At 38.5% G+C, this 26,090-nt stretch overlaps 1 protein-coding gene across 2 annotated transcripts in view; it reads right to left on the bottom strand.

Moving 5' to 3' along the window:
• Positions 1 to 16,427, bottom strand: part of MDFIC2 (MyoD family inhibitor domain containing 2) — a gene marked incomplete at both ends in the record, with an annotated part of 97,816 nt that extends 81,389 nt beyond the window's left edge. Inside the window, 2 exons of one of the 2 annotated variants that reach the window (XM_080914353.1) lie at positions 15,769 to 15,856; positions 16,392 to 16,427. In XM_080914353.1, coding sequence (XP_080770479.1) covers positions 15,769 to 15,856 — 88 coding nt within the window. Of the gene's footprint in view, positions 1 to 15,732; positions 15,857 to 16,391 lie in introns of those variants that run through there. The other variant, XM_080914352.1, reaches the window with a different exon arrangement.
• Between the last annotated feature and the right edge of the window lie 9,663 nt (positions 16,428 to 26,090).

The raw sequence follows: 26,090 nt of genomic DNA, 5'->3' as shown, positions 1-26,090 counted from the left end.
TTTGATAAGGCCAGTATATCTGAATCTGTTAATCCTCATGCTTCATTTTGGTAATATTCCCCCCACCCCTACAATTTTAGAGTGGAAATTTCCCCAATCCAAATTCTTTACAGGAAAGATTTGCATTTAGTCCTTGTTTCCATCAAAACTGCATTAACCTTCCTGAAAACACAAGCAAAAGCTGACAAGGAGGACAAGCCCTTGTCTTTGAAGAACAGCAAACATCAGGAGTCCATGGGATTCCTACAACAGATCCATTCCTGTTTGAAGTTTTCCTGCCAATGTTACATGGGTTAAACTGAAATCAATACCGTTCTCCATTACTTGAGTCTTTCAAAGAAAAAGAATAATCTCGAAACAACTTCTATCATTACAGAGTATTTTCATATGTTTTGATGGCTTACATAAAAAGCTCTGAAGTCAGGGCATCTGTGGCTTAAAACCAGCTCCCCAGATATTGCATATTGATAAGGGGGTCAGTGTATTGTCGCCAGCTCTGCCTTCCGTTCTTAGGCTGAAGATAATAGCAGCAGCCACCCTGAATTGCTTTAAACAGCTAAATGAATTGCAACACATATTCTTGAGACACGATTAGGCTAATTATAAATTATATATATGTATATTAACCATTGCAGTGCCTTGCTAATTCCCATAAGAACTCTTACATTGCTGCTATAGATGATCTGACATCCACAGGGCTTGAGTTTTGTACTTTTATTATGTATTATACGTTTCCTGTTTCTTCAACCTCTCTACTATTAGAGTTTCTGAGACATCTCCTTAACACAGTGCTGCTGGTATAAGTGGCCTAGAGGTGCAAAACCTTTACAAATGGACTATGCTTCCTCCCTCTGCCACCCTGACACACTTGCTGCCCTTAGCCCATTCAGGATCCTCTCTACCCTGATGTTCCTGACACTCTCTGGCAATAGGCTAGAAACAGCTCAAGATGAGGTGCATTTGTCTCTGTGCAGTAATGCTTACTGAATTTTGAGTAAAATATAACCTGTTCTACTGTAGTTCAGGTATCTTGCCTTTTGGTTTCCTGGGAAAAAATGTATGAAAAATGTATCTAATATTTCCTGTTCCCTCATTCTTCAGCTCTTACATCAATTTTGGGTAATGGTTCTCTGTGGCCATGCTTCATTTCTGAGAATACATTCAGATTTCTCAGTCATCTATATGGCTTCAAAGAAGTCCCTTCCTCCTTTACACAATAGAATTTATACCAAAAAAAAAAAAAAAAAAAAAAAAAAAAAAAGTAGTCTTCAAGGGGTTTTTCTGTTCCTCTGAAGTTAGAGTCACTTTGATAGAAATCCAATGTAATCAGTGTTTTCAAAAAGCTTGGAGTATTTATGATTCAAAATTACCTAATAAAAGAAATATGTTTGCAGTTAATTACTAAAATTATAATTGTTTTATCTTCTTGAAAGAAGGAAATCCCTTGTGCAGGCTGTGCAAGTGCCAGACTGCTTTTTGTGCTTTTAGACCAAATGGAATAACACAAGAAGATGTTTGTCATGCACACTAACCAGCTTTATAGCTCAGTGCTTTCCTTTGCTTCAGATGTCCTTCACAGATTTGTACCATAGAAAGCTGGGGAAAACTATAGGCACCATCAAAAAGAGTCTACTTAGAAGAATAGAGTAAGGTCTGAGAGATGCTTCAGTCTCCACTGAGCAACATAAGGATGAGGTCCGCATGAAATTCTAGGAAGACAGAGAAAGGGGTTCACTGGAGCGAGTTGTCTAAGTAGACTTGCCATACTGGAAAGGTCGGAATGCAACTGAGAGAACCTGCCTCAGGGAATAAGACAGAGATCCATAGAACCACCACTGAACCATAGAACCAATATCAGTCTAGGCTTCTACACACACACACACACACACACACACACACACACACACACACACACACCTAAACACATATAAACTGCATTCACTTGTGAACTTGCATACATGCGTGCATGTCACATATATATACAAAATGTATACTAAACACTGTGTTATAAACAATTACATCTCTAATATTTTACATGATCATATATAAATATATGTGCTTGCTATCAAAGTATTAACAAGAACTGTGCACATTTTATCTATGAAAGGTAAATAATTCAGATGTGAAATAATACCTTATGGTAACAGAGAAAAGTTATATAAATAGGAAAATATCGTCAAATCCTATTGGTGATAATATTTCACATGACGAAGACCTTGAAATCGTGTCTGTCTTTCTTGTATTTCTGACTGAGGAATATTAACTTTAGCTAGAGATCATAAAACTGTAACATCTGTGCTTCCCTTGGGTGTGGCAGTATTACAAGATGACATTAGTTTGGTTTTGCTTGCAAATAAGAGTGTCTCTGCCATTTTCTCTTTTCTACATAACAATCTATCTCTCTACAAACAATGGCATTTGTAAAAAAAAATCTGCAATCATCGGGGAATAAAAGATAGTGACTAATTAAATTATCCAAAAGAAAGATGTATCTTCTGTATCTGGCCACGTCCATTTACCAAATGGTAAAATTAATGGGACCGTTTTTGGTTTTGTTTCATTACTTTGAGTACTTTCTTGACACACAAGGTTCTCAGGACAGGAGCAAGAACAGAGTGAGCCAAGGGAAGAAGGATGCCACAAATGGCAACCTGTGGGATTACTGAGAATACTAACATGAGGCCAAGGAGGCACTTTTGGAAAGAAGTGGGTGACCTTTGACCTCTTGTCTATTTTTTTCTAGGATCCAGACTGTGTCAGGGAAGATAATCTCACATACTCGGTCCTCTCCTTTTATTTCCCAGTCTCTCAGCTCTTACAAAATGTCAGTTATTCCCAAACAATACCATCTCACCATTCAAAAACTCAGTTTGCAAGGCTTTATAATTTCCTTGAGTGAAGATTTCATTGATTTCACTAATGTCCTTTGCTTTCCTCCTCTAATGTCATCTTCTTAGCTGTGCTCCTTAGCTGACTTGTACTATAATGAAGGAACGGGAAGTTCCTGTTCAAGTTCATTTAATGACAGTTACACAATTCACCGCTCACAAACACTGCAATAAGTTTGTTCAGTGATATGAAAACAGATGAAGAAACCACACAGGTCCCCATGGAAGGAGAATGGAGCCAAAAATAACTAAGAAAAAGTTGTACATAGTTACTGCAGGGAACTGGTCATGCTCCATTCATAACTGCCTAGTTTGCCTGATACCCAGGTCAGACAGTTTACAACTAATAGAACAACCTAATTCAAATAAGCTTAAACATAAAATTATTTATCACCAAATAATTAGTATTAAGCAGCAGAATGGACCAAGGGTTGGTTAAGGGTCTCAACAATACTTTTAAGAATGCCTTTTATTTTTCATCCTATGGAACTTTAGGTTAGGTGTATGGCTTTGTAACTCAGTCTTCTCGTAATTCTAAAACTGCTTTTCCAGTTTCAAAAATCACATGAAGCCTTGACAGTATTCACAGTTAAGACTCTTAAAGATTTTCTCCAAAGCAGAAACATGAAAAATGACATAAAATGAAACCCAACACCTCCCTACCACCAGAAATGAAACTACAGTCTTTACCAGAAGCACACAGTTTTATATCCTATTCTCCCAAAATATCCCATAAAACCATCACTGGCAGGTTCAGTGGCACCATCACCTAGCCACACTGGTCTGAAATCATACCACTCGAGAGGGCCAGCCTCTCCATGATGGCTAATTTGGGTGGGTTGCTGAGAAACTGGGATTCCTTAAAATGAATGTAAGCATGGGAGATACCAGCTTGTGTCTACTCAAGTAGTCTTTATAAATTTGATTTCTATCTTTGGAAACTGAGGCTCAGTGTTATTTGGTGATGTGGCCAAGATCAATATCTAATCAATAGCATCTCCAGATTTCAAAAACAAGATCTGTGCAATTCTACAGACTCAGCTCTTCCACAGTTTCATTTTCAATGCCATAACCACTGCAGTGGAAATATTTCCCAGGTCTTATCTTTTGAACCACGGTAGTTTCAATCATTTTATATCTTAGGCAAACATGTTGTACTTTATGTCAGAGTAAATTTAAATTTTCTTGAATCTGACTATGGTAATATAGACACATACCCTTGTGAGGCTGAGATAGCTCAGTGGGTAAAGTGTTTGACATGCAAGCTTGAGGACATGAGTTCAAATATTTAGCACTTATGTAAAATGTCAGAACCTCTGACCCATGTAACCATAGGCACAGATATACATATAGAAAGGAAGGGAGGAAGAAAAAGAAGAAAGAAAAAAGACTGTGTGCCTTTATTTACTCGTACCTGTTACTTCACATACCTGCTCATTATATTCCCTCACCTTCCTGGAAATAACAACACTAAACAATGGGCAGAACTTTTTCAATCGACTCATAACAAATCTCTGCTTCTTTGTTGAAGATGCCGTTGGAATTTTCACTCTTTCATCTTGTAGTTAATTGGAAGGATTGACATTTGTACTAGTGGAAAAGAGTTAAGTGTATCTTAATCTTTTCCTTCACATAGTAATAGGTGAATAAACAAGTGTTTCATACATAACTATAACTAATATTAGAGTCCCTTTTCCAGAGTCCTCAAATTAATCTTTTTGGTTCGTTTTAACCCTGTATCAGTTTCCCTCTCTAAACCATCTTGTGATTTAAAAAGTGGAACAAATGCTAAACCTATTCTTTCACATTTCAACCACTGTTCCAAGAGCACACTAAAAAATTGTGTGTGTGTGTGTGTGTGTGTGTGTGTGTGTGTGTGTGTATGTGTGTGTGTGTGTGTGTGTGTGTATGGTGTCAGATGATCAAAATTCAAGAAACACAATCTCAATTTCCAAGCTCCTCATTTGTAACACTTTAACAGTGGCTTACATACTTTTGCAAATAAACTAAAATAATTCAGCATTGCCATTCACATGAGTTAGAGCATCCACTATGTTTCCCCCCTATAATTTCAGGTGATAGAGGCTGATCACTTCCCCAGTGGTGTGGACAACTATCTGTATCTGCTGCTTTCTCTCTATGATGAGCTTATTCAGATGTTCTAACATTTCAACTTATCACTAGTCCCCAGAACATCTTTCCTTCTCATTTATGTTGCCCTTCTCTTAACTCTAACTGGGATGCTGCTTGCTCTCCTGCCTGCTTCCCACTCACTCACTGCCCCTATACTCCCACCCATGCTGAAGCAGGCATAGCTTTTGAAAAGAGAAGTGGGCCTCTGCAATGGCCTTTCTGTTCAGAATACCACTCAAAGTATGGGGAAGCATTAGCATGTGCATATATAGAGGTCTTCAGGTACATTCCACCATTTCTGTTAGAAAGGACCCTTCGCTGGGCTATACTTCACCCTGGAGAATGATCTAGCTGACCCTGCATTTCCAGAGATCCTCCTGCCTCTGCTGCCCATCTTGCAGTACTAGGACTACCGAGTTGCACTGCTCTAATTGGTTTGTCATGTGAGTGCTGAGGATATGAACCAAACTTTCACATAAGCAGATTCTTTTATGACTGAAATAGCTTCCCCAGCTGTAGACTGTATAAATTTCATGAAATTTAACATAAGACGTTTTCATGGATCTCTTTGTACTTCTGGTTAAAATCCAGTTTCCTATCATTACCACTAAAGCAGTCTGCCTCCTACCTAGCATATCCTACTACATCGGAAAGTATGGATCTAAATATTGTGGTACATACTTAGCATCTCAGCACTTGAGGTGGAAAGATCATGAATCCATGGTCAGTACAGGGTACACAAACTTTCAGAAGCAGCAGTATAAGAAGAAAGAGCTTGAAACACATACCCATGATACAACTCACAGACTACATGAAGCTCAAAAGGAAGGAAGACCAGAGTAAATGCTTCAGTCCTACTTAGAAGGGGGAACAAAGTAATCAAGGGAAGTAGATGGTGGGGGAGACTTGGGAGGAAGAAAGGAGGGAAGGAGAAAAGAAGGGCAGAATCAGGTATGGGAGGATGCATACAGAGGGTCAGGAAATTGAACAGAATTGTGTAGTAATTGGGGATGGGAAACTAAAGGTAGAAACCAGAAAGTCCTAGGTGCCAGGAAAGCAAGAGCCTCCCGGGACCCTACAGAAATGACATTTGTTGAAATACCCCACAAAGGAGAGGGAGAACCTGTTGAGTCCATATCTAGAGGTTAGGCATGGCCTCCTGGTTGAGGAATGTGACCACCCACCAATCTCCAAAATTTTAACCCAGAATTGCTCCTCTCTAAAGGAGTAGGGACAGAGAAAAAAAGTGGAGCAGAGACTGATGGAAAGACCATCCAGAGACTGCCCAACCTAGGGATCCATCCCACATGCTGACACCAAACCCAGACAATATTGCTGATGCCAAGAAGTGCTTGCTGACAGGAGCCTGATACAGCTGTCTCCCGAGAGGCTTTCGGAATACAGATGCAGATGCTTGAAGTTCATCATTGGACTGATCACAGGGACCCCAATGGAGGAGTTATAAAAAGGACTGAAGGAGCTGAAGAGGCATTATCTGGAATCAGTGGGAAGGGAGGCTCTTGGTCCTGTGAAGGCTTGATGCCCCAGAATAGAGAAATGTTAGGGCAGTGAGATGGGAGTGGGTGGGTGAGGGAACATCCTCAAAGAAACAGGGTAATGGGGGAGGGGATAGGGATTTTGCAGAGGGGAAACTGGGAAAGGGGACAACATTTGAAATCTAAATAAATACAATATCCAATTTAAAAAAGGAAAAAGAAAAAGGAAGAGGAGGAGAAGAAGGAGAAGGAGAAAAAGAAGAAGAAAGAAGAAGAAGAAAAAGAAGAAGAAAAAGAAGAAGAAGAAGAAGAAGAAGAAGAAGAAGAAGAAGAAGAAGAAGAAGAAGAAGAAGAAGAAGAAGAAGAGGAAGAAGAAGAAGAAATTAAGTAAACAAGGTACAGCGGAACAGTGCAGGTCATGTTGCCTGTAATTGGAGACTAGAATTTATGAAGTATCATTCTCAACCTCTACAATGCTGCTTCTCCAGCTATGCTGGAGATGGTGGAGGAGGAAGTCTGTTTGCTGTCTGACGTGATACTGTGCTTTTATGAGTTGTCCCTTTTGCTTCCTAGAGGTTACACCTTGGCAAAACTAGTGTCATTGTCTTTGCTTTTTGTCTCTACTATACATTTATTTTCTGACAGGTTTAAATAATGTCTGGAATCATCGATGCCACCTACAGAAAGATATCTTCGTTTTCTCTATTTATATTCCTCCCTCTTTTTTTGAAACTAATGGCCTGGTGATCACCTCATGCAGGTGCATTTTATTAGGAAGTATTTCCTCTAAATGTGGCTTAGAAACTGAAAGAAATGGGCCATAATCATATAAATGTAAAGTATCTTTGTAGAATTTACCAGAAATGGAATGATGTCCTTATCCCTGAGGCATATAATGTAAGACTTGTTTCCCCTCTGACAGTAAGATCACTCTTTCTACCACTGCTGATTAGGTATATCACATCAGCAACTTTTGTGACAAATTTAAAAACAGTGGTGCTTGGGCACTCTCTGTTAGAAGGTTAAAACCAGCCCAAGTTCTTCTTGTCTTTCATTCCCCTCCTTCCTGTTGAGATAAAATGGACTGGCTCCCAGTCTGTATGGATTGTTTCACTCCTAGTTCATAAAACTGCAATTAATAACGATGAACTAAGATCATTCTGGATTTGATGTACTGTTCCATCCTCATTGAAAGAGAGTCTTTAAATCTGCGGCTGAACAACTTATAGGTCTTCACACTGATTAATTCATCTGGTCAGAGTCTCGAGGCTGACATGGCATCTTCTCAGCCATCCGTTGGGATCAACGTCATCATTTTCCATGAAATGAACTTACTCCTTTATAGGCTTAATGAGAACAAAATTTCAAGTGCCAGCTGTGGATGTGCCTCTGGAATTTAATTTGTTGATCTCTGAGAACACATAAGACCTCATCTTTTCCTGAACTTTCTAAATATAACATAATCTGATATTTGAACTTTAGTAGAAGGGCCAATTCATTTAAAGTAAGTCCTCTTTTCTGAAATGTTTAGCGTTTTATGGCTACCATCATGTCAGGTTCTTAAGAAAATCTTCCTCCTCGAGGAGAGAGATGCTGGGAATCCACATACCACAGGAGAGGCTCTTAGGGTAGTTACGTTTGGAGGCAGCACAGAACTTTTTATCCTTTCTTTTGATGCTACAACCCATTTCTCTCTAGAAACACATCCACCAGATCCTGTCTAGTAAGTCTTTACTAACTGAAAGGGAAACTGTTAGCTGGAGATGTTGATCTTTCTTCTGGGGAACTTATCGTCTAAAGTATGGGGACAGAAGAGAAGGAACTTTCTAGAGAGGTCATTTATTCGAGGAGTGGTATCTTGGCTATATTGCCCCATTCTCAAGCTCAAGAGTCAGATTATTTCTTGTTGTTCATGGACCTCAGCTTTCCTTGTGGGCTGTGAGCAACTCTCATGCCTCAATCAATTTGGTTCTCATTAAGATAACTACAATCTGCATCTTCAGTATTCCTCTCAACAAACAATGAGATTCTCTTTTAAATTTGCTCAGAACTTGAAAAGCAACCTGCTAATCACTGGTGCTGTTTATGTTCTTGGAAAAGAAACACACACAAGGGATGTATTTTATTGTACTAGGAGTTCTATCATAGATAGGTATTCCCAAGGTAAGCATGATCCAGGGACTAGGAGCCGGTCCATCCTGTGAGTAGAGGGTCCAACAACACCCACAGAGCACATTTCCTCTGGTCTGCAGATGTGTTAATCATCCATTTCCTCTAACATAGTTATCCTGTTCTGGTACCACCAAGCCTGTGATACTTTTTATCATAAAAGCTTTATGTCATTTCCATTGCTTCTGTAAGAACAGGCCTCCATGTATTTCATGTCTAAGGGAAATCTGAAGAGGTCTTTTCCTTATTAATGTGACTGAACATCGCCTAAGTCCTCATGCCCCATAGATATTTCACTCACAATATCTCTGAGGCAGTTTACAACTGAGTTCTTTCACCTACATCATCCACTCTCCTCCCTCTATTCATTTTCTCTCACATTACTCTCTCTGTCTCTGTCTCTCTATTTCTGTCTCTCTATCTCTCTCTCCCTCCTTCCTCTCTCTCTCCCTCTCTTTCTATCTCTCCCTCCCTTCTCTCTCTCTCCCTCCTTCCTCTCTCCCTCTCTCTCTATCTCTCCCTCCCTCCCTCCTCTCTCTCTCTCTCTCTCTCTCTCTCTCTCTCTCTCTCTCTATCTATCTATCTATCTATCTATCTATCTCTCCCTCCCTCCCTTCCTCCCTCCCTCCCTTCCTTTTTCCCTCTTTACTTCCCTACCTCCTTCTCATTCTCTAAGCACTACTATGATGTCATTACACTCCAGGAGCCAGCATGGCGCTCCCTTCTTTCTGGTGCTTTGCACAGAATTGGAGACACCAGATTCTTCACATCTTCATCCCCTTTTTTCTTCCCCAACTCCAATACTACATGCTTTTCCTATTACTATATTTTGCTAGATAAGGCTCTGAGTGAAAGTTTTTTCATACCATCTTCCAGACTTTGGATATGTTACCTCCAAAACCTTGTTGGGGTGAAAAGACATAGCAAACAAGTTCTGGGCAACTTTCTAGGAGAACTTTAGCTGTGACCTTCTCAGTCTAAGAAACCAGAATCCTCAGAAATGAAATTTCTTTGCCATTCTTCAGTATGTTATTATCCTAAAATAAAATGGATGAAGAGTAAGACAGTCCTGTTGTGTGTATTCATGTGACCTCCCAGGACATGTTGTCATGTGTCTGTCATTTCTCCTGTCAGCTTCACTTGAAAACAAAGCAGCATTGCTGTTATCTTTTCTTGAGCTGTATTTTGATTATTACCTAATAAATAATAGTTAATGATTCAATCCTATGTTTGAAGAATAAAGTGTGACTCAAGTAAAGTGTCGCAAGACAGGCTGTTCAAATGAACCAGCAATTTACAACACACAATACTGTGGCTTAATTTTTAAGCGAGATGTTAGAAAAAGCAATCAGTCTTTTGAAATGGGCATCATCTGAGTGGCAGGATTGCACAAATTGCTGCTTGGGCCCTATAATGGAGCTCCTAGACATAGGAGTTTTTTCAGAAGCAGAAACTTCATTTTTTGCAGTGTTTCCTCACCTTCCATGTTCTGTATGCACTCAAGTGGAGTCCCATCAAATGATTACTAAATTGAATACAATTAATATTTCAGAATCATTTTCATATTCATGAGGTAAAATTGATTTTTGAGCAAATGAACAACTTGCTTTCAATGAAAGCGATGCTTCCATTATGAATGTTGATAAACCTGAGTCTGTTACTTCCCAGTGCCATTTCAAATAAAGAGAGTTGAGGTGTTGCTTGAACAGGAGAACTTGGGAAATGTGGCTTTGGTGGCCTCCATGTTGCCTTAGAGTAGTTTAAATCATTAGCCTCTAGTTCTGACTGAACGATAACATATGTGATCAAAAGTCCAAGTCACTGCCGTTCTGTGCCGAAGAACAATAGGCTGAAGATAGATTGACTGATTCATTGGTTGTTTATAGGTTTTATTCCTCTTCCTCTGCTTGTGACAGCCAGAAAGAACCAACACCACTAACACAATTTCTGATAACTACTCTCATCAAGGGCTATGTTATATTTCCCCTATATTCTTCAGTTTATACCATGACTTCTATCAAGACTTTGCTCATGAATGAATATGCACACCTCTGAATAGTGGTGGATAGATACGTGGATACCACTGCCCATGGAGCAGCGTTCACAAACAGTTACTAGAAAATTATGTTAGGAGACATTTCGAGATATAAACTCTGAAAACAGAACTCACAAATGGGCAACCTGCCCACTGAAATGAACCCACACAACCTGGTTTCATTTGTCCTACATGGTATTTGACTGTTGTTATTATTGTTGCTGTGGGTATTATTACTTAATCCTTAGCAATCAGGAGATTTCCCATCAAAACCCGGATTTCCAGTGTCTCCCAAGAATAAGGAGACACTCTAAGAAATTGTGTGCAATTCAAACACTGGTGGTGCTGTGATTTTAAACTGTAAATGGCCACAATTTCAGGCTCCTATCCCTTCATCTGGATGTTTCTCGTCTGTATCAAATGGTGTAAGGTAGAAGCACTGAAGTGCTTACCCAGAATGCTCCCTGACTTAATGGGGTATTGCACACCATCCTATTCCACCTGTAATTTCCACCCCAATTTCTATGTTATATCAATTTCTCCTCCATACAGTTTTTCACATTGGGGCCTATTTTCTCCCTGCCCTTGTTATGAGCTTTATCCAAATCTTGCTTTCCTTTTTTGGGCTGCTGAGAGGATTCATCCTTTACCCTTTATCCTTCTTCTACCCCATTTGGAGCCCCATGTTTCAATATACTGGTTCTTATCGTCAGATGTTTAGGGCAATGTGGAGTCAATGCCTATCCATATGAAACCAAGTTGGAACTCAAATAATTTCCCTTTCTATTTTGGTTAATTCACAAACAAATAACAAGCTATGGAGTGCCAAAGTATTCCTTTCTGTCCTCGTGGTTGTGTGGCTCTCCAGCAGTGTTTTGTTTCCCTCACATGGTGTGTATTCCCTTCAGCCTCCCCGAGTCTACTCTTGGAAAGCATCTGATCTTTTCTTATTTTACAGCATTGCCTTGTTCTCTCATTATCTCAGAACAAGGGTTCCCAAATGGTAGAACCTAGAATTTGTATTTGAGATATAGATAAATAATAGAAGGCTGAAATAGACAGATATAGTTAAATAATAGAAGGTTGAAATATAGATAGATAGATAGATAGATAGATAGATAGATAGATAGATAGATTGACGATAAGTTCATAGATATTGATTCATAGATACACAGCCATCTCAGTCTGAACATTGGAGAGTCTATGATTTGTAGGTAACTCTGACGCTGATAGATTTCTAGGTGGTTTGAGAGAGGAGAAAATAAAATTCTGTTCATGTTAAAAATTAGTGCATTTCTAATTTTGTCACTCAAACACAGTTTATTGTATTTCAATGTAAGTACCCCTATTCTTTGGGATGATTCTATGGATTTACCTGTACCCTTAATTATTTTTTAGGATCCAGAGATCAAAGAGATGAGAGATGACACATAAGAATATGGGCAGATAGGAAAGGACTGGGTGTGGCTTTCCTCTGCTAATTGTGATCACCATGGAAGCTCTCAGGCCCATAAACCACATTGGAGAGGGTCACGCAAGAGCTTTTCATCAAAATCAAGATGATCAAGCCATCAGCTTCTTGGGTGTGGTATGTTTCCTGTATTGGTCTCTACCATCTTCATACCTTCTCTTCCGGGATAGAACAGCAAGTAGATGCTGGCTTACAGTACACTGAATGCAGACAGGTCTGAGGATGAAAATTTAGAACAGTGCCAGTCTGGATGAGGGCAGCGATGGTGTCTAGTCCTGGGTACATGCTCACAGAGGTTAAGCACTCTCTGGGTGCCCTCTGTTGACTACCCCAGTGAGCACTTGCTTCAGGCCTGCTCACATAATGGGGAGTTTTTACCTAGAGGTCCTGAGTTGGGAAACAGAGAGAGGCACTGCTCCAGAAGTTTTTATGTTGTTCATTCAAAGAAAAAAAAATATTTGCTGAGCAACTTGAAGCATGGTTTTCATTTTTTTTAAGTAGGGTGGTAGAGAAAAAGTAGATTTAATTAAAAGGATTTGGGAGAGTTACTATGACAAAGTATTTTAATAATAATAACAATAACAACAACAACAATAATAGAGAGAATTTAGAAATAGCAGACAACACCTGAGATTATGTTTGTAATTCATCAGTCCTCCAAGATTGAACATGACCCAGATCTCTCAACCTCGGTCCCTCAGGCTGTACGACTAGGACAGCTCTATTACACAGTAGGTTGTGTTAGGGAACAAATACAGTATCACAAATAATCTGATAAAAGATGTGTAGTACTTACGAGTACAGACATTTCCAAGAATAAACTAAGCTCTCAAAAATACTATTTTAAGTCATTTTTTTCAAGAGGACAGGAAACATACAAATCACAGACCCCCATTCTCTGTGCAATGCACACAGTTTAACCCCAACAAGAAAACTAAGGCCAGTGGTGGTGAAGCAGCGAGATATGACCACAGCTGGTTAGTGGCTGAACTGAGATTTAAAGCCAAGGATGCCTGTCTTCTTTCCACTGGTCCTATTAGTCTCCCTGCCTGTTTTTCCCCAACCCATACAGCAAAAAATGAAAGACATTTATGCTCGAAGCTAACTCATCCTGATAATTCCCAATTAAGATGTTGTCATCTAGCATCTGGCTCCATTTCCTTTTATGAAATATTGTAAACATAATTTGAGTGTAGCTTAAATGAAGTGTCCAAATGGGATAAAAACAGGTCACCTGGGAAATTAGATTTTATAGATTACAAGAATTGAATGCCTAAGTTCTACTTAATGGGTACATTTTTTAAAAAAGAAAATTCTTTGGAAACAATTGGTCTATCGGTTTCATCATGTGTTTTTTTAATATATAAGTCTACAGCGTGTTACAATTATATTCTACATAAATAATATAAACTTCATGGTATGCAGTAGTAAAGACTGTGTTAATAGACTTGCGATTCACAAGAAAGACCTGGAGTCTTTGACCCAAGTTCATAATTTCCCCTTTACTATCTTTAAAAAAAATCATATAAAACATTTTTGGATAAATATAAATCAGATAATTTTCTAGTTCTGAAACTTTTAGGGGAAATTATTTGAAATATATTTTATAGGGGTATTCCAGAGATACAAATGTGTGTGTGTGTGTGTGTGTGTGTGTGTGTGTGTGTGTGTGTCAGAGAGAAAGAGAAATGGAATAAATGTGTATGTGACAGAGATGGGGAGAGGAAGAGGGAGAGATGAAAGAGGTATTAAGAGACAGACTTGGGAAAGGGAGAAGGAACAGAGGAGAAGAGGGAGAAGGGGGAGAGGGCAGGAGACAGAAAAAATAAGGAGTGGGGAGAGAAAAAGAGGGAGAAGAGAGGGGAGATGGAGAGAAAGGGACAGGGAGGGAGGAGACAGAGAACAAGAAGAAAGAGGGACAGCCAAAAGTTGACGCTGGGTGTTGTCTTTAATTGGTCTGTGCCTTAATTTTCGAGACTCTCGTGAAACCTGGAGCTGGCTCACTGGTTCAACTCATCTGTGGCAAACAGCCATCAGGATCCTCCTCTCTTCCTCCTGAGTTCTGAGATTGTAGACATTTGCTGCATGTTTGACTCCTTATAGGTGTATCAGAGATCCAAACTCAGCCTCTCATGTTTGCATGCCAAGCACTCTTTCCTAGGTCCCTAAAATAAAGTCTTTTAAACAGAGGAACCATAACTATCAATTGATTAGTGCCCAGTTGGACAAAATATTATGATTATTTAGGGAATATTTTTTAAATGAGGATGGAGGCAGAATGGGGTTAAGGATTCGAGAGTGTAGTAAAGTTGCTTGTTGCCATTGATTTAAAGACTGTAGGAACGCGCTCTTTTGAGCATAGATTGTCCTGCTGACAGCAGACTGAAGCCTCCTTTCCCTTAGCCTGGCCAGGTGATGGTTAAGCTCATGTACTGTCAAGTTCCGTAACCTTGGATCCTGGCCCAGCTCTCACACCTCCTGATCCTGCAAATTTAAGCAAGTTCCTTGGACTCTTCAAGGCTCAGTTTTCTCATTGGTGAATTATTGATAATAACTGCTTCATAGGTTAGTCAGGATGATTCAGCAGAAATACCGCTAAATACCAATAAACACGTGAATGTGCTTAAAGCCTTCAGTATTATCTGGAGTTTGTATCACCTTCTCAAAGCTTTCCTTAGACTCTCCCTTGACCTTATAAAACAAAAACTGTTCCTTTCTAACAGAACTGCTTAATGGCATCATGAAAAAGGCACGTGCGCCTATTTAGATACAATGTCAAATTGGTTTCCTTTAAGGAGGCATAACGATGCCCATAAAAATAAAAAGCTATAAAGACAAGACTTCTAGTAAATAATCATGAGCTTAGACATATTTTTCAGAAGTAACACTAATTCGTACTCATCAAAGCAGAACATATTGATTTGTGTATTTCAAGCAGTGCCCTTACGCATTCTGGGCCTGTGGTCGCAGCATCCTCCCCTGGGGAATGTAACTTCTTTAACTGCACTGAATGGTGATTCTATTTGTAGGCATTCTTGCAGACAGCACACCCCCTCCTTTCTGTGATGATTATTTAATCCTCAAATTACATCGGCTTCTTGGAGCTAAGAAAAATACATCTCCAGCCCCTTCAGGCCTACAGAGTACTGATTCTCAACCCTTCTAATGCTGCAACCTTTTAGTACAGCTCCTCATGTTGTAATCCCCCAACCAAATAATTACTTTTGTTGCTACTTCATTACTGTGGTTTTGCTACTGTTGTGAAATATACCTAATGTGTGAACCCCCCAATTGGGTCGCGACCCACAGGTTGAGAACCATCGCATTCGTTAATGATTATATGTCATGTTTTTCAAAAATGATAGAATCTGTTTGTTGCAACCCTAAGAGTACAGAAGAATTTCAACCCTGGAGATTCTTACACTCCAGCTTCGGATAAAGACAGGTCAGAATGCTGGACACATTTGAACTCCAGGGGCTTGCTCCGCCCCCCCCACCAGCCAAAACCATCTTCTGATTGTAAACAAAGCACCATTTTACTGCAGTAGAAGCAGAGCTCAGAAGAAGACGACTTACCTTCTTTTAACCAAGGAATGTTATTTTTGTCATTTTCAAAATGCTCGGCTGTTATTACTTTTATCTTTTCCAACTCAGTTTCTGACATCTGAGGGGAAAGCAGAATTTGTGATATAAAAAAATGCATGGAGATCACAAAGTCTGATAATAGTTTTATATTTGGGGACGCTCACAATATTATGGAATTTTTTCCTGTGTGGTATTTTAAGATGCCAACACCGAGAACTAAACTTTGTTTGCATGGCATAGTCCTTCGTTGCTCTGCAACAAAGCCTGCTGTAAGATCTTAGAGCTTTGGACGTAAGTGAAAAACAGATTTCTAACTAGTCTCAGACTTGTCACAAATAAGTAAACATTTAGTTACTGTTTAGTTTCTTTTAATGCCATCTAGATACGTGTGCAAAAAAATAATAAAATACAAAGATATAGAGAGCAATCAAATGTAATAGGCCCTTTTCAGTAATTACTTGACTAGCGTTAAGAACCTTATAATCTAAGCAAGCTAAAGTGAGCCCCGAACACTGTCTGAGAGGCCTTCCCTATACCTTTAGAGCAGAACACTTGGCTTTTACTGCTTTCTTGCTATGCAGGCTCTCCTCAGTTCAGGACTATGGAGTTCTTACCTGTGTGTCTCAAAAGGAGGACGCTGGAGATTCGGGACTCAGCTGTGGTGTGCGGCAGCCTCCCTTGTCTCCGGGTGTCCAGCATTCCTCTACTCTGGCAGAAGTGAGCAGAGAGGCAAACACGCTCCCTCCCTGGGTGGTGCTAGATTTGTATGGCTGCCAGAAGCATCCAACTTGCGGCTGAGAGTTGTTGGGCGGCTGAGAGTTGTTGGGTTGTTTTTTTTTTTTTTTTTTTTTTTTCCTTTAAGGTAATATAAAGCCTGTGGTTTAAAAGAATAAATCCTCCTGCAAGCTAAAACGTGTTTATAAATGACACTCTCCCAAACAGGCTTGGAGCAATGAGTTCTTTTCAAATGGATGAAGTGACTCCCCCATCCTACCCACCATCAGTGACTTAGTATTAATATTAAAAGATGCCAAAAGAACATGGTGATTATACACAAACTATTTGGATTAAAAGACAGACCTTTAAAGCTGGGTTCCCTAGATATGCATTTTCTGGCTGCTGTTTTGAAAAACTGATATTTTTTTCTTTTCTTTTCTAACATTTTATAAACAATAAGAAAATATTGAATTTTTTATTTTATCATCTGCAGATATTCTAAAAAGAATTCAGAATGACATTCCAGTGAGCATTAGTCATTATATTCTTAGGTAAGGGCAACACTGTCTTAATGAAAGATAAAATCCTAAGCATATACCCCTTGAGTATACATGATAAATAATTCATCCTTCCTAAAAGTTGACACTATTTTTTTCTTTGTGGCAGTATTTGATTTGTATCTCGAAGTGCTTGGCCTCCTTCGCTGTGTTTGCCGGACACAGGTGATATCTGTTTATGTGGTAGTCATTTCTGTCACCATCCAAACTTCAGTTCTTCTGCTCGGTGCTCAGTCTTGCCATCTTTGAATTGCCTACATCCATCAGACCATTTTCACACACATGCCACCTTTGCTTCTCCCCATGAGGAGTGCGATAAATTTCGATAGATTAGACAGCCCGAGAAGACCTTGAAAGGTCAGATTTCTAGACATGATTGTCTACCCAAGGTCCTGATTCATTAGAAAGGTCAAACAATTACTTGAACTGAATTTGTGGTGACTGTTTTATCATTAACACTCATAAAAATATTTCTTCACAAGCTTCTCTCTCTTCTCCCTTGAAAAAAATTTGGTATCTTTACATCTGGAGGTAACTATTCCTTTGTCTGATTATGATTAGAGTTCTTGATGTGACTGGTCTCCATTTTATTCTTTCTGAGACCCCATCCTGTCTTCCCAACAATGGTATGAACTCACATAGGATCAACTTCTATTTCAGGATTTTCTAGCTCTTGCTTGATGCTTGACCAGATCAACCACAAATTAATGATTGTTATATCAATAAGTATATTGTATCAAAAGCTGATGATAGTGTTTTTCTTTGTCCCAAAGTTATAGAATAGGCAATATTATTTTGTCTTTATTAATTTCCAATAGTTTAAACGATTATCCCTAAGAAATCAAACCATCCATTTCTTATGTTATTAGGACCTGACAGTATTGTTAGCAAATGATAATCAGAAATTGTAAACCAGTGAGCAAGAAAAGTATAGTGAGTCAAGGAGACCAGGGGCAAAACACCCACCAGAGGCAGCAGGTGTCTGTGAGGCGGGCACTGGGGCATAGAACAGTTCTATGCACAGAAATTTCTATGTAACTTTCAGTTGTGTTTCAATATCAGACTATATTAGTGGTAGATTCTTCTAATTAAAACGTATTAATTTGTCAAAGAGGATTTGGGTCTCCAATAGGCTGTATTTGAGTCTACAGTAAGTCGTGCATCCTCTGGAAAGCAGAGAATCATGGGAACTCCTCTAGATTGTCAACTTGAGTACTTCTGGAATCAACTAAAATCCAAGCAGCTGTGCTCACCTAAGAGATATTTTCTTGATTAGAGCATTTAAGGTGGGAAGAACCAACCTAAATCTGGCAACTTCTTTTGGTGGCAACCCATATAAAAAGACATTGAAGAATAAAACTTTTTTTTGCTTTTGTTTGACCTCATTTTCACTGGCAATTTGGCCTATCCTAGTGCTTAGGCATTCTTTTGCTCATATTAGGACCTATTTCTTTGGCATTCTAACCTAGATTGAAGACCAGTATCTTTCTGGGAATTCCCTAGAACTCAACACCATACTGAAAAATATGTGTGTGTGTGTGTGTGTGTGTGTGTGTGTGTGTGTGTGTGTGTGTGTGTGTATGTGTGTGTGTGTGTGTGTGTGTCTGTGTGTCTGTGTGTATGATGTATATGTACATATACATATATATATATATACATATATGTATATATGTACACATCCCAATGGATATTATATATGTATATATGTATATATGCATATATATGCTGTATGTGTGTGTATAAATATATAGATGCTAGATAGATATATAAAGTAGATAGATAGATAGATAGATAGATAGATAGATAGATAGATAGATAGATAGATAGACAGGGAGATGGATAAACAGACAGACAGGTAGATAGGTAGATAATCTATCAGTTCTGTTCCTTATTAAACTCTGACTTACAAAGATAGCACATAAACGACAGAATTTTCTGCCTGGGTAGTGGAGTCTGATTTGGACTGTGATTTTAGCCTCTTATGCTGGGCTTGACCTTACAATGAATAAATTGAGCTTGACAGAATCATGCCTGTGAATGAAGCAAAATATGTTTTTGAAGCAGTCAGGATAGATTGAAAACCAGTAATCCAATCTGAAACCTAAAAGTGAGAGGCCAGCCTAAGATGTCAGATGTCACTGGAGCCTGGGAACTGATCAGAATCCAGGGCAAACAAACATATTTCTATCTATCTATCTATCTATCTATCTATCTATCTATCTATCCATCCATCCATCCATCCATCCATCCATCTATCTTTTGGCAATGTCTTGTGTGGCCCTGTTTGGCATCCAAGTTACTATGTAGCTGAAGCTGAATTGAGCATCTTTATTTTCCTGTTGGTGCTAGGATTAGAGGTGTGCACCTCCACTGCCACTAGTTTATGCTGTGCTGGGAGTCAAACTCAGGACCTCATGAATATTGCACAAGCACTGTACCAAGCACAATACATCCAGAGGCTGAACACATTTTTTAAGAATCCTCTGTTCAAATGATGATTATTGTGTCCATTTTGAATCATGATTAAAATTGTATTATACTCAGGGATTCCTTCCCAAAGCATTCTTCCCTTCCCAAATCACTTTTTTCTTTCCCTTTTTGGATGTAATTAACATGAACATTCTCCTGTAATCATTCCTCTTGTTTAGACCCAAGCCTCCGTGGCACTACTTCCTGATGAAAATCTGATCTGTAAATAGAATTGTTGAGGACAAGCTGTCCATCAGAAGGCAGGTTTTGCCAAGAACAAAGCATACAAGGTGATCACATTTCAAGCTCCAGTTCTGGTTAAAATAGAATTGAATGCATGCACAGAAGGCCATCCACAACCCAACAATAACAAATCATCTATGACTATTTTTGAATGTTTAATTATACCCTACGTTATAACTCGGTATTGCTAGTAAAGCAACAAAATTGCATATATAATGCAAGAATATCAGTCAGTGTGTACCTGTGTCACCAACTTCCAATTATTCGATTTGAATATACTAATCTGTGGAGTAGAACCTGTGATGGCTAATCTAGATTGTCAACTTGACTACATCCAAAATCAACTAAAACCCAAGATGCTGGGCATGCCTGTGAAGAGGTCTCTTGTTTGGACCATTTCATATGGGAAGATCTATTTGAAATCTAGATTATTAGAAGTCAGAAAACCCATGCTAAATCTGTGCCAAACTTTCTGGTGGCAACCCACATAATGGGACATGGAAGAGGACCTTTGCTCTTTGACTGCTTGCCTTTACAATCACTAACAAGTTCATCAAGCCTGCTACTGAGCCATTCCCTCACTGGTATTAGAATGTACCTCTTCAACAGTCCAACATAGACTGAGGATGGGTGAAACCAGATTTTTTCCCCTTTCCATTGGTAGACAGCCATTATTGGACTATCCAGACCATAGTCTGTAGGCCACTCTAGTAAATCATATGAATATGTTTTATATGAATGTCTACATATAATATATATTTATATTTATAAGAATACATAGTCATCCTGTCGGTTCTGTTTCTCTCAAGCTCCCTAATTAGTCAGAGCCCTTTTGTGATTTGTAAGTTGGGTTCAAGCACAACCTAGATGATGTAGAAAGGTATACTTCTTTGAGGGTATACTATCTACTACAGATTATAATTGCTAGTATTTAGAATAATTTGAAAATGTCTAATAGCCACTTAGATGTCTAATACATCCCACCAAACAATGAATATTTAACAATTTGTGTTGGTCTTTTGAGTTCTTGGTATGAGAATTTATATGAAGTGATTAAACGGTCCTCCAAAGTTTCAAAGAGGAAAGAAAATGACACATGATAAATTCCCTATGTACTTCATAGTCATATTTTTAGATATTTTTAACCAATATTTTAAATGTTTCCCCTTTCCAGGTTTCCCCTCTGTAATCCCCCTACCTTATGCTTCTCCCCTGCCTCTATAAGAGTGTTCCCCCACCCAGCCATTCTCTCCTATGTCCCTACCCTGGCATTCCCCTACACTGGGGTATTGAGCCTTCACAGGGCCAAGGACCTCTCCTCTGTTTGATGCCTGATAAGGTCATCCTCTGCTACATATGCTGTTGGAACCATGAATCCCTCCATGTGTATTCTTAGGTTAGTGGTTTAGTCTCTGGGAGCTCTGAGGGGTCTGGTTGACTGACATTGTTGTACTTCATAGATATTTAAGAAACAGAGAGAATTAATATCACAAAGTAAAGCAGAGAAAGGGTTTAAGGGTATAAAATGCCATGTTTTATCTTTCTTTTTCATGCAGAACCATTAAACAAAGATGCTCACCTTAACCAAGTTATTTTTGCACACTATAGTTATTTTCCTTAACTTACACCATTGTTGATGATGAGATATGATATAAAAGTGACTAAACTTGACACTTGCCTGGAGGATTATGAAGGCACATGGTCCTAGGGCTTGTAGCACGCATTCTTGACTTACTTCACTCCCTTAGGGGAAATGCTCTTGCACTCCAAGTCATGAGAAAGGCACATGTAGCCAATCCATACCTGCCTTCTTCCTTCATGCTTACTTTGTTGTATACTACAATTCTGATATGTTTCATACTTATAAATGCCGTTACCACATACAGGCTTTGTGTATGCAGCCCATTTTCTCACAGAAAGTTAAAAAAAAAAGCTTTTTAAAATGTTTCTATTGTCATTATTTCTGGTTCTCTTCCTTCTAAATGGGAATTTTCATCTGATGCTGTTTTTTCTTTACCCCAAGACTTTTCTTCCAAATTTCTTGAGGCCGAAGACAAATTCCCTTAAGTTTTACTTGCCCAAGTATGTCTTTAGTTTGCTCTCCCCATGAAGAATATTTATTCTGGATACTGATATTTTTCTTTCTTTTCTGTAGTCCTGGGAACTGAATTTAGGGCCCTGCGAGTACTTGGCAAGCATTTGGCTGCTCAGCATTTGACCTTTCTTTGTCAGTTTTGGGACAGTCTCACTGCATTATCCATGCTGGTCTGCACCACACTCTTAGAATGCCTGGTCTCCTGCTTCAGCCTTTTGGGTAGGTAGCTGGGGTCACAGGCCTTGGGCACTAGGCCTGGTTTAGATTCAATTCTTGGTGGCCAGGTATTTTTATTTTTCTTGTTTCTATGCCTCTTTAGGATTTGTTTATTTGTTTGTTTGTTTGGTTGGTTGTTTGTTACACCATTCTCTTCACTGCTCCCCCATACTTCTCTCTAGTCTCCTGGCTCTTTCTCCCTCTTCTTTTGTTCTCTGTGTATTCTTAATTGTTTTTTAAAATCAGCAAATCATGCACTCTGTAGAGGTATCTTTTAGTTTTCTTTATGTTTTTATTGTGTTGCACTAAACTGAGATATTGGGTTTTCCTGTACAGTTTTCCTTTTCAACAAATTCAGGACATTTGGCTAACTATTTTTTCAAATACTCTTTTATTGTTTGTCCTCTGGGATTCCAATTCTTTACGTGTTAGACTACCTGGTATTTTCACACATGTTCCATTGTTTTATTTCTTCTCTTTATTCCTTAGACTAAATAACTTACTGTGATTTTCCTTATAACTTTTTCTTCTGAGGACCCCCACCTACCATTAAGAGAAACAGCATCATTTTTTGTTATGTTTTGTTTTAGAATTTCCACCTAGTCTTTGGCATAGTTTCTACTTTTTTTGGTGTTTTTCCACTGTCATTTATTATCACAACCTATTCCTTTATCTTTTTTATTTTATTTACCACTTAATATCATTGTCTAAGGCCTCTAATATTCTGATCTGCAATTCAGTTAACTACTTTTATTGATGTAATTTGTTTACTTTTAAATTTTGATGTATTTTTCCATGTTGAAATATCAATTTTTCTCCTTCTAAGAAGGACTGAAGCATACACACTTTGGTCTTCATTCTTCTTGAGTTTCATATGATCTGTGAATTGTATTTTGGGTATACGAAGCTTCTGGGCTAATATTCACTTATCAGTGAGTGCATACCATGTTTATTCTTTTGTGACTGGGTTACTTCACTCAAGGTGATACTTTCTAGATCTATCTACTTGCCTAAAATTTTATGATGTCTTTGGTTTAGGAACTGAAGGTTTGCAACCCTATAGGAAAAGTAACAACCAGATCCCCCAAAGCTCCCAGGGACTAAAACACAAACCAAAGAGGATAGAATTGTTAGGCATCAATATGAAGAGATTCCCTTGGTCTTGTGAAGGCTTGTTTCCTTATTGTAGGAAAATACCAGAGTTTGAGGTAGGAGGTGGTAGGGGGAGCATCCTCATAGGAGCAGGGAGAGGGAGGATGGAAGAGGGGGAAGGAACAGAGAAAGGGGATAACATTTGAAATGTAAATACATAAAATATCCAATAAAAACATCAATTTTATTTGCATTAAAACATTGTTGATGATATCCAATCTGAACTGTGTTTTACATTTTTGACAAATATTGAACTTTTCCTAGGAAGATGTATTGATGATGTCATATTTCTGTTATTCCAAGATTTGCTCTAATACTTCATATGCTAAGTTTCTCCTCTTGGTTCTGGGTCCAGTATATAATCTATGACTTGTTTACTGTAGCAAAGACAGGTCCTTCCTTGGATAGCAACTAAATGTCCCAAAGCCCAATGATTTACTGGATCTAGAAAACCTTCCCATGCCATATTAACCATGGCATCTGTTCTTAAAGATGCTACATATTATAATATTTTTTCTAAAGGTTTTATTATATATATATGAATATTTCATCCTTTTATGTGGAGAATCTGCCTCCTGTCTACCTCGAGTTTGAAACCCTAGATCCAAACTATAGAGAATTCATAACCTGTCTCCAAGACTCTTTAGTCATTCTCCAGTAGTTCTATGGCTCCATTTATGTTTTAGCTTCCTTGTAGTTAAAAGGAATAATACCAGATTAAAAGCTAGACTGAAATTATAGCACATATTTTGTGTTTACCAAGAAAAATGCATCTTAGTATGCTTGGGGTCATTCTATAACTAAACCTAGAAACCATGAGCCATTTACTCTAGCACAACCAACTGGAGAATGTAGTTTGTAATTAAATCAACATTGAGTATCTGATGCCTCAACTTTGGGATGCCAACTCTACCTTAGGTTTATAAAAGAATCAGTCATTTTGAAAGTAAGCCCTTCTCATAGTAAGTACCAAAGAGGTGAGTTCCCAATTTAACCATAAATTATACATTAAATAAGAATCAATTTTTGCTTAAAAGTAGCATTTAAACTTCTCATCTCACCAAATTAAATTCTGAGAAAGAAGTAGCTGAGTAGAAATGGAATTCAAAAAAGATGTGTCAGTACAGCTTAAATATCAGGTGCTCATTTAAAAGCGACTTAGTGTGTTATTATCTTACCCTTAATCCTAAAATATTGGGATAATAAGATCCCTAGATAGTCTTTACACTATTTCCTAGAAGGGCTTTAATGGACTTCAAGGGTTATAAAGCAATCCTTCCTTTCTGATATCTGTCTCTGTCTCTCTCTATTATTCTGTCTCTGTCTGTCCTTTTGTTTCTGTCTGTCTGTCTGTCTGTTGGCCTGCCCCCTCTCCATGTGTGTGTGTGTGTGTGTGTGTGTGTGTGTGTGTGTGTGCATAATGTTTTTGTTGATAGGTATTAAATCTAGAGCCTTACATATGCTAAATGCAGACTCTGCCACTGAGCCACAACCTCAGTCCAATAAAACTTAGAGATTTTCTGCATAGAAACTGTTATTGAAGTACCAATGACAGATAAAATTGCTAACATAAAAAGATGAAATCAATGCATAGTAAGGACAAGACACCTGAGGTATTTGAAACAATCTAGATCAGGAAAGATTGATCCTCAACAGAAAAATGGCCTCTATTTTATTGGCCTGCATATATTTCTGTGAGACATTTTCTTAATTGTTAATGAATGTAAGATGTTCCTGCTCATTCTGTGTGCCATAATCCCTAGTTAGCAGGTCTCAGCTACATAAGAAAGATAGCTGAGCAGTAGGCTAAGGAACAAGCCACTAAGTAGAAATCCTCCAATGGCTTTGTCTCAGTTCCTGCCTTGAGTTCCTGCCCTGACTTTTCCCAATGATGGACTGTAATCTGGAAGTGTGAAACAAAGTAAACCATTTCCTTCTCATGTTGCATTTAATCAATGTTTTATTACAGAAAACAAACCAAAAAAGGGGGGTTGAAAATTGGAAGGGTCTCAATAAAGGATATAATCTGTGGACACAATTAGAGGGCATAGCAACCAATTCAGGGGTTCTGACATTGAGGAAAGAAGTGTGGAAAGCTTATTTCAAAACCTAGCAGAAATCACTGCACATATAAAGACTACCAATGGCCCAAGACCTTCCTGAGCTATTCATGGTAAAGGGCTGAGCAATACAGAATGGTACTAACCTCAATGGGTTCTTTTTAACCGACAAATTTTATGTGGAAGAGATATTTTTGGTCACCCATAGAAATAACTGAGACTTGAAGTTCTTGTCATACAGATCTTTCGCTTGCTTGGTTAGAGTCACACCAGGGTATTTTAAATAATTTGGGACAATTGTGAAGGGTGTCATTTTCAAAATTTCTTTCTCAGCCTGTTAATCCTTTGACTAAAAGAAGGCTACTGATTTGTTTGAGTTAATTTTATATCCTGCCTCTTTGCTGAACTTGCTTATCATCTGTAGGATTTCTCTGGTAGAATTTTTGGGGTCACTTCAGTATACTATCTTATCATCTGCAAATAGTGATATTTTGACTTCTTCCTTTCCAATTTTTATCCCTTTGACCTTCATTTGTTTTCTAATTTCTCTGTCTAGGACATCTAGTACTATATTTAAGAGGTAGGGGGAAAGTGGGCAGCCTTATCTAGTCTCTGATTTTAGTGGGATTGCTTCAAATTTCTCTCCATTAGTTTGATGTTGGCTACTGGTTTGATGTATATTGCTTTTACTATGTTTAGGTATGGGCCTTCCTGATTTTTCCAAAACTTTTAACATGAAGTGATACTGAATTTTGTCAAATGCCTTTTCAGCATCTAATGAGAGGATCATGTGGTTTTTATCCC

This window comes from Micromys minutus, assembly GCF_963924665.1.
Source record: "Micromys minutus genome assembly, chromosome: 3".
NCBI classification, from domain to species: Eukaryota; Metazoa; Chordata; class Mammalia; order Rodentia; family Muridae; genus Micromys; species Micromys minutus.
The sequence above is the reverse complement of the archived record's forward strand: the minus strand, read 5'-3'. Positions and strand labels throughout refer to the sequence as shown.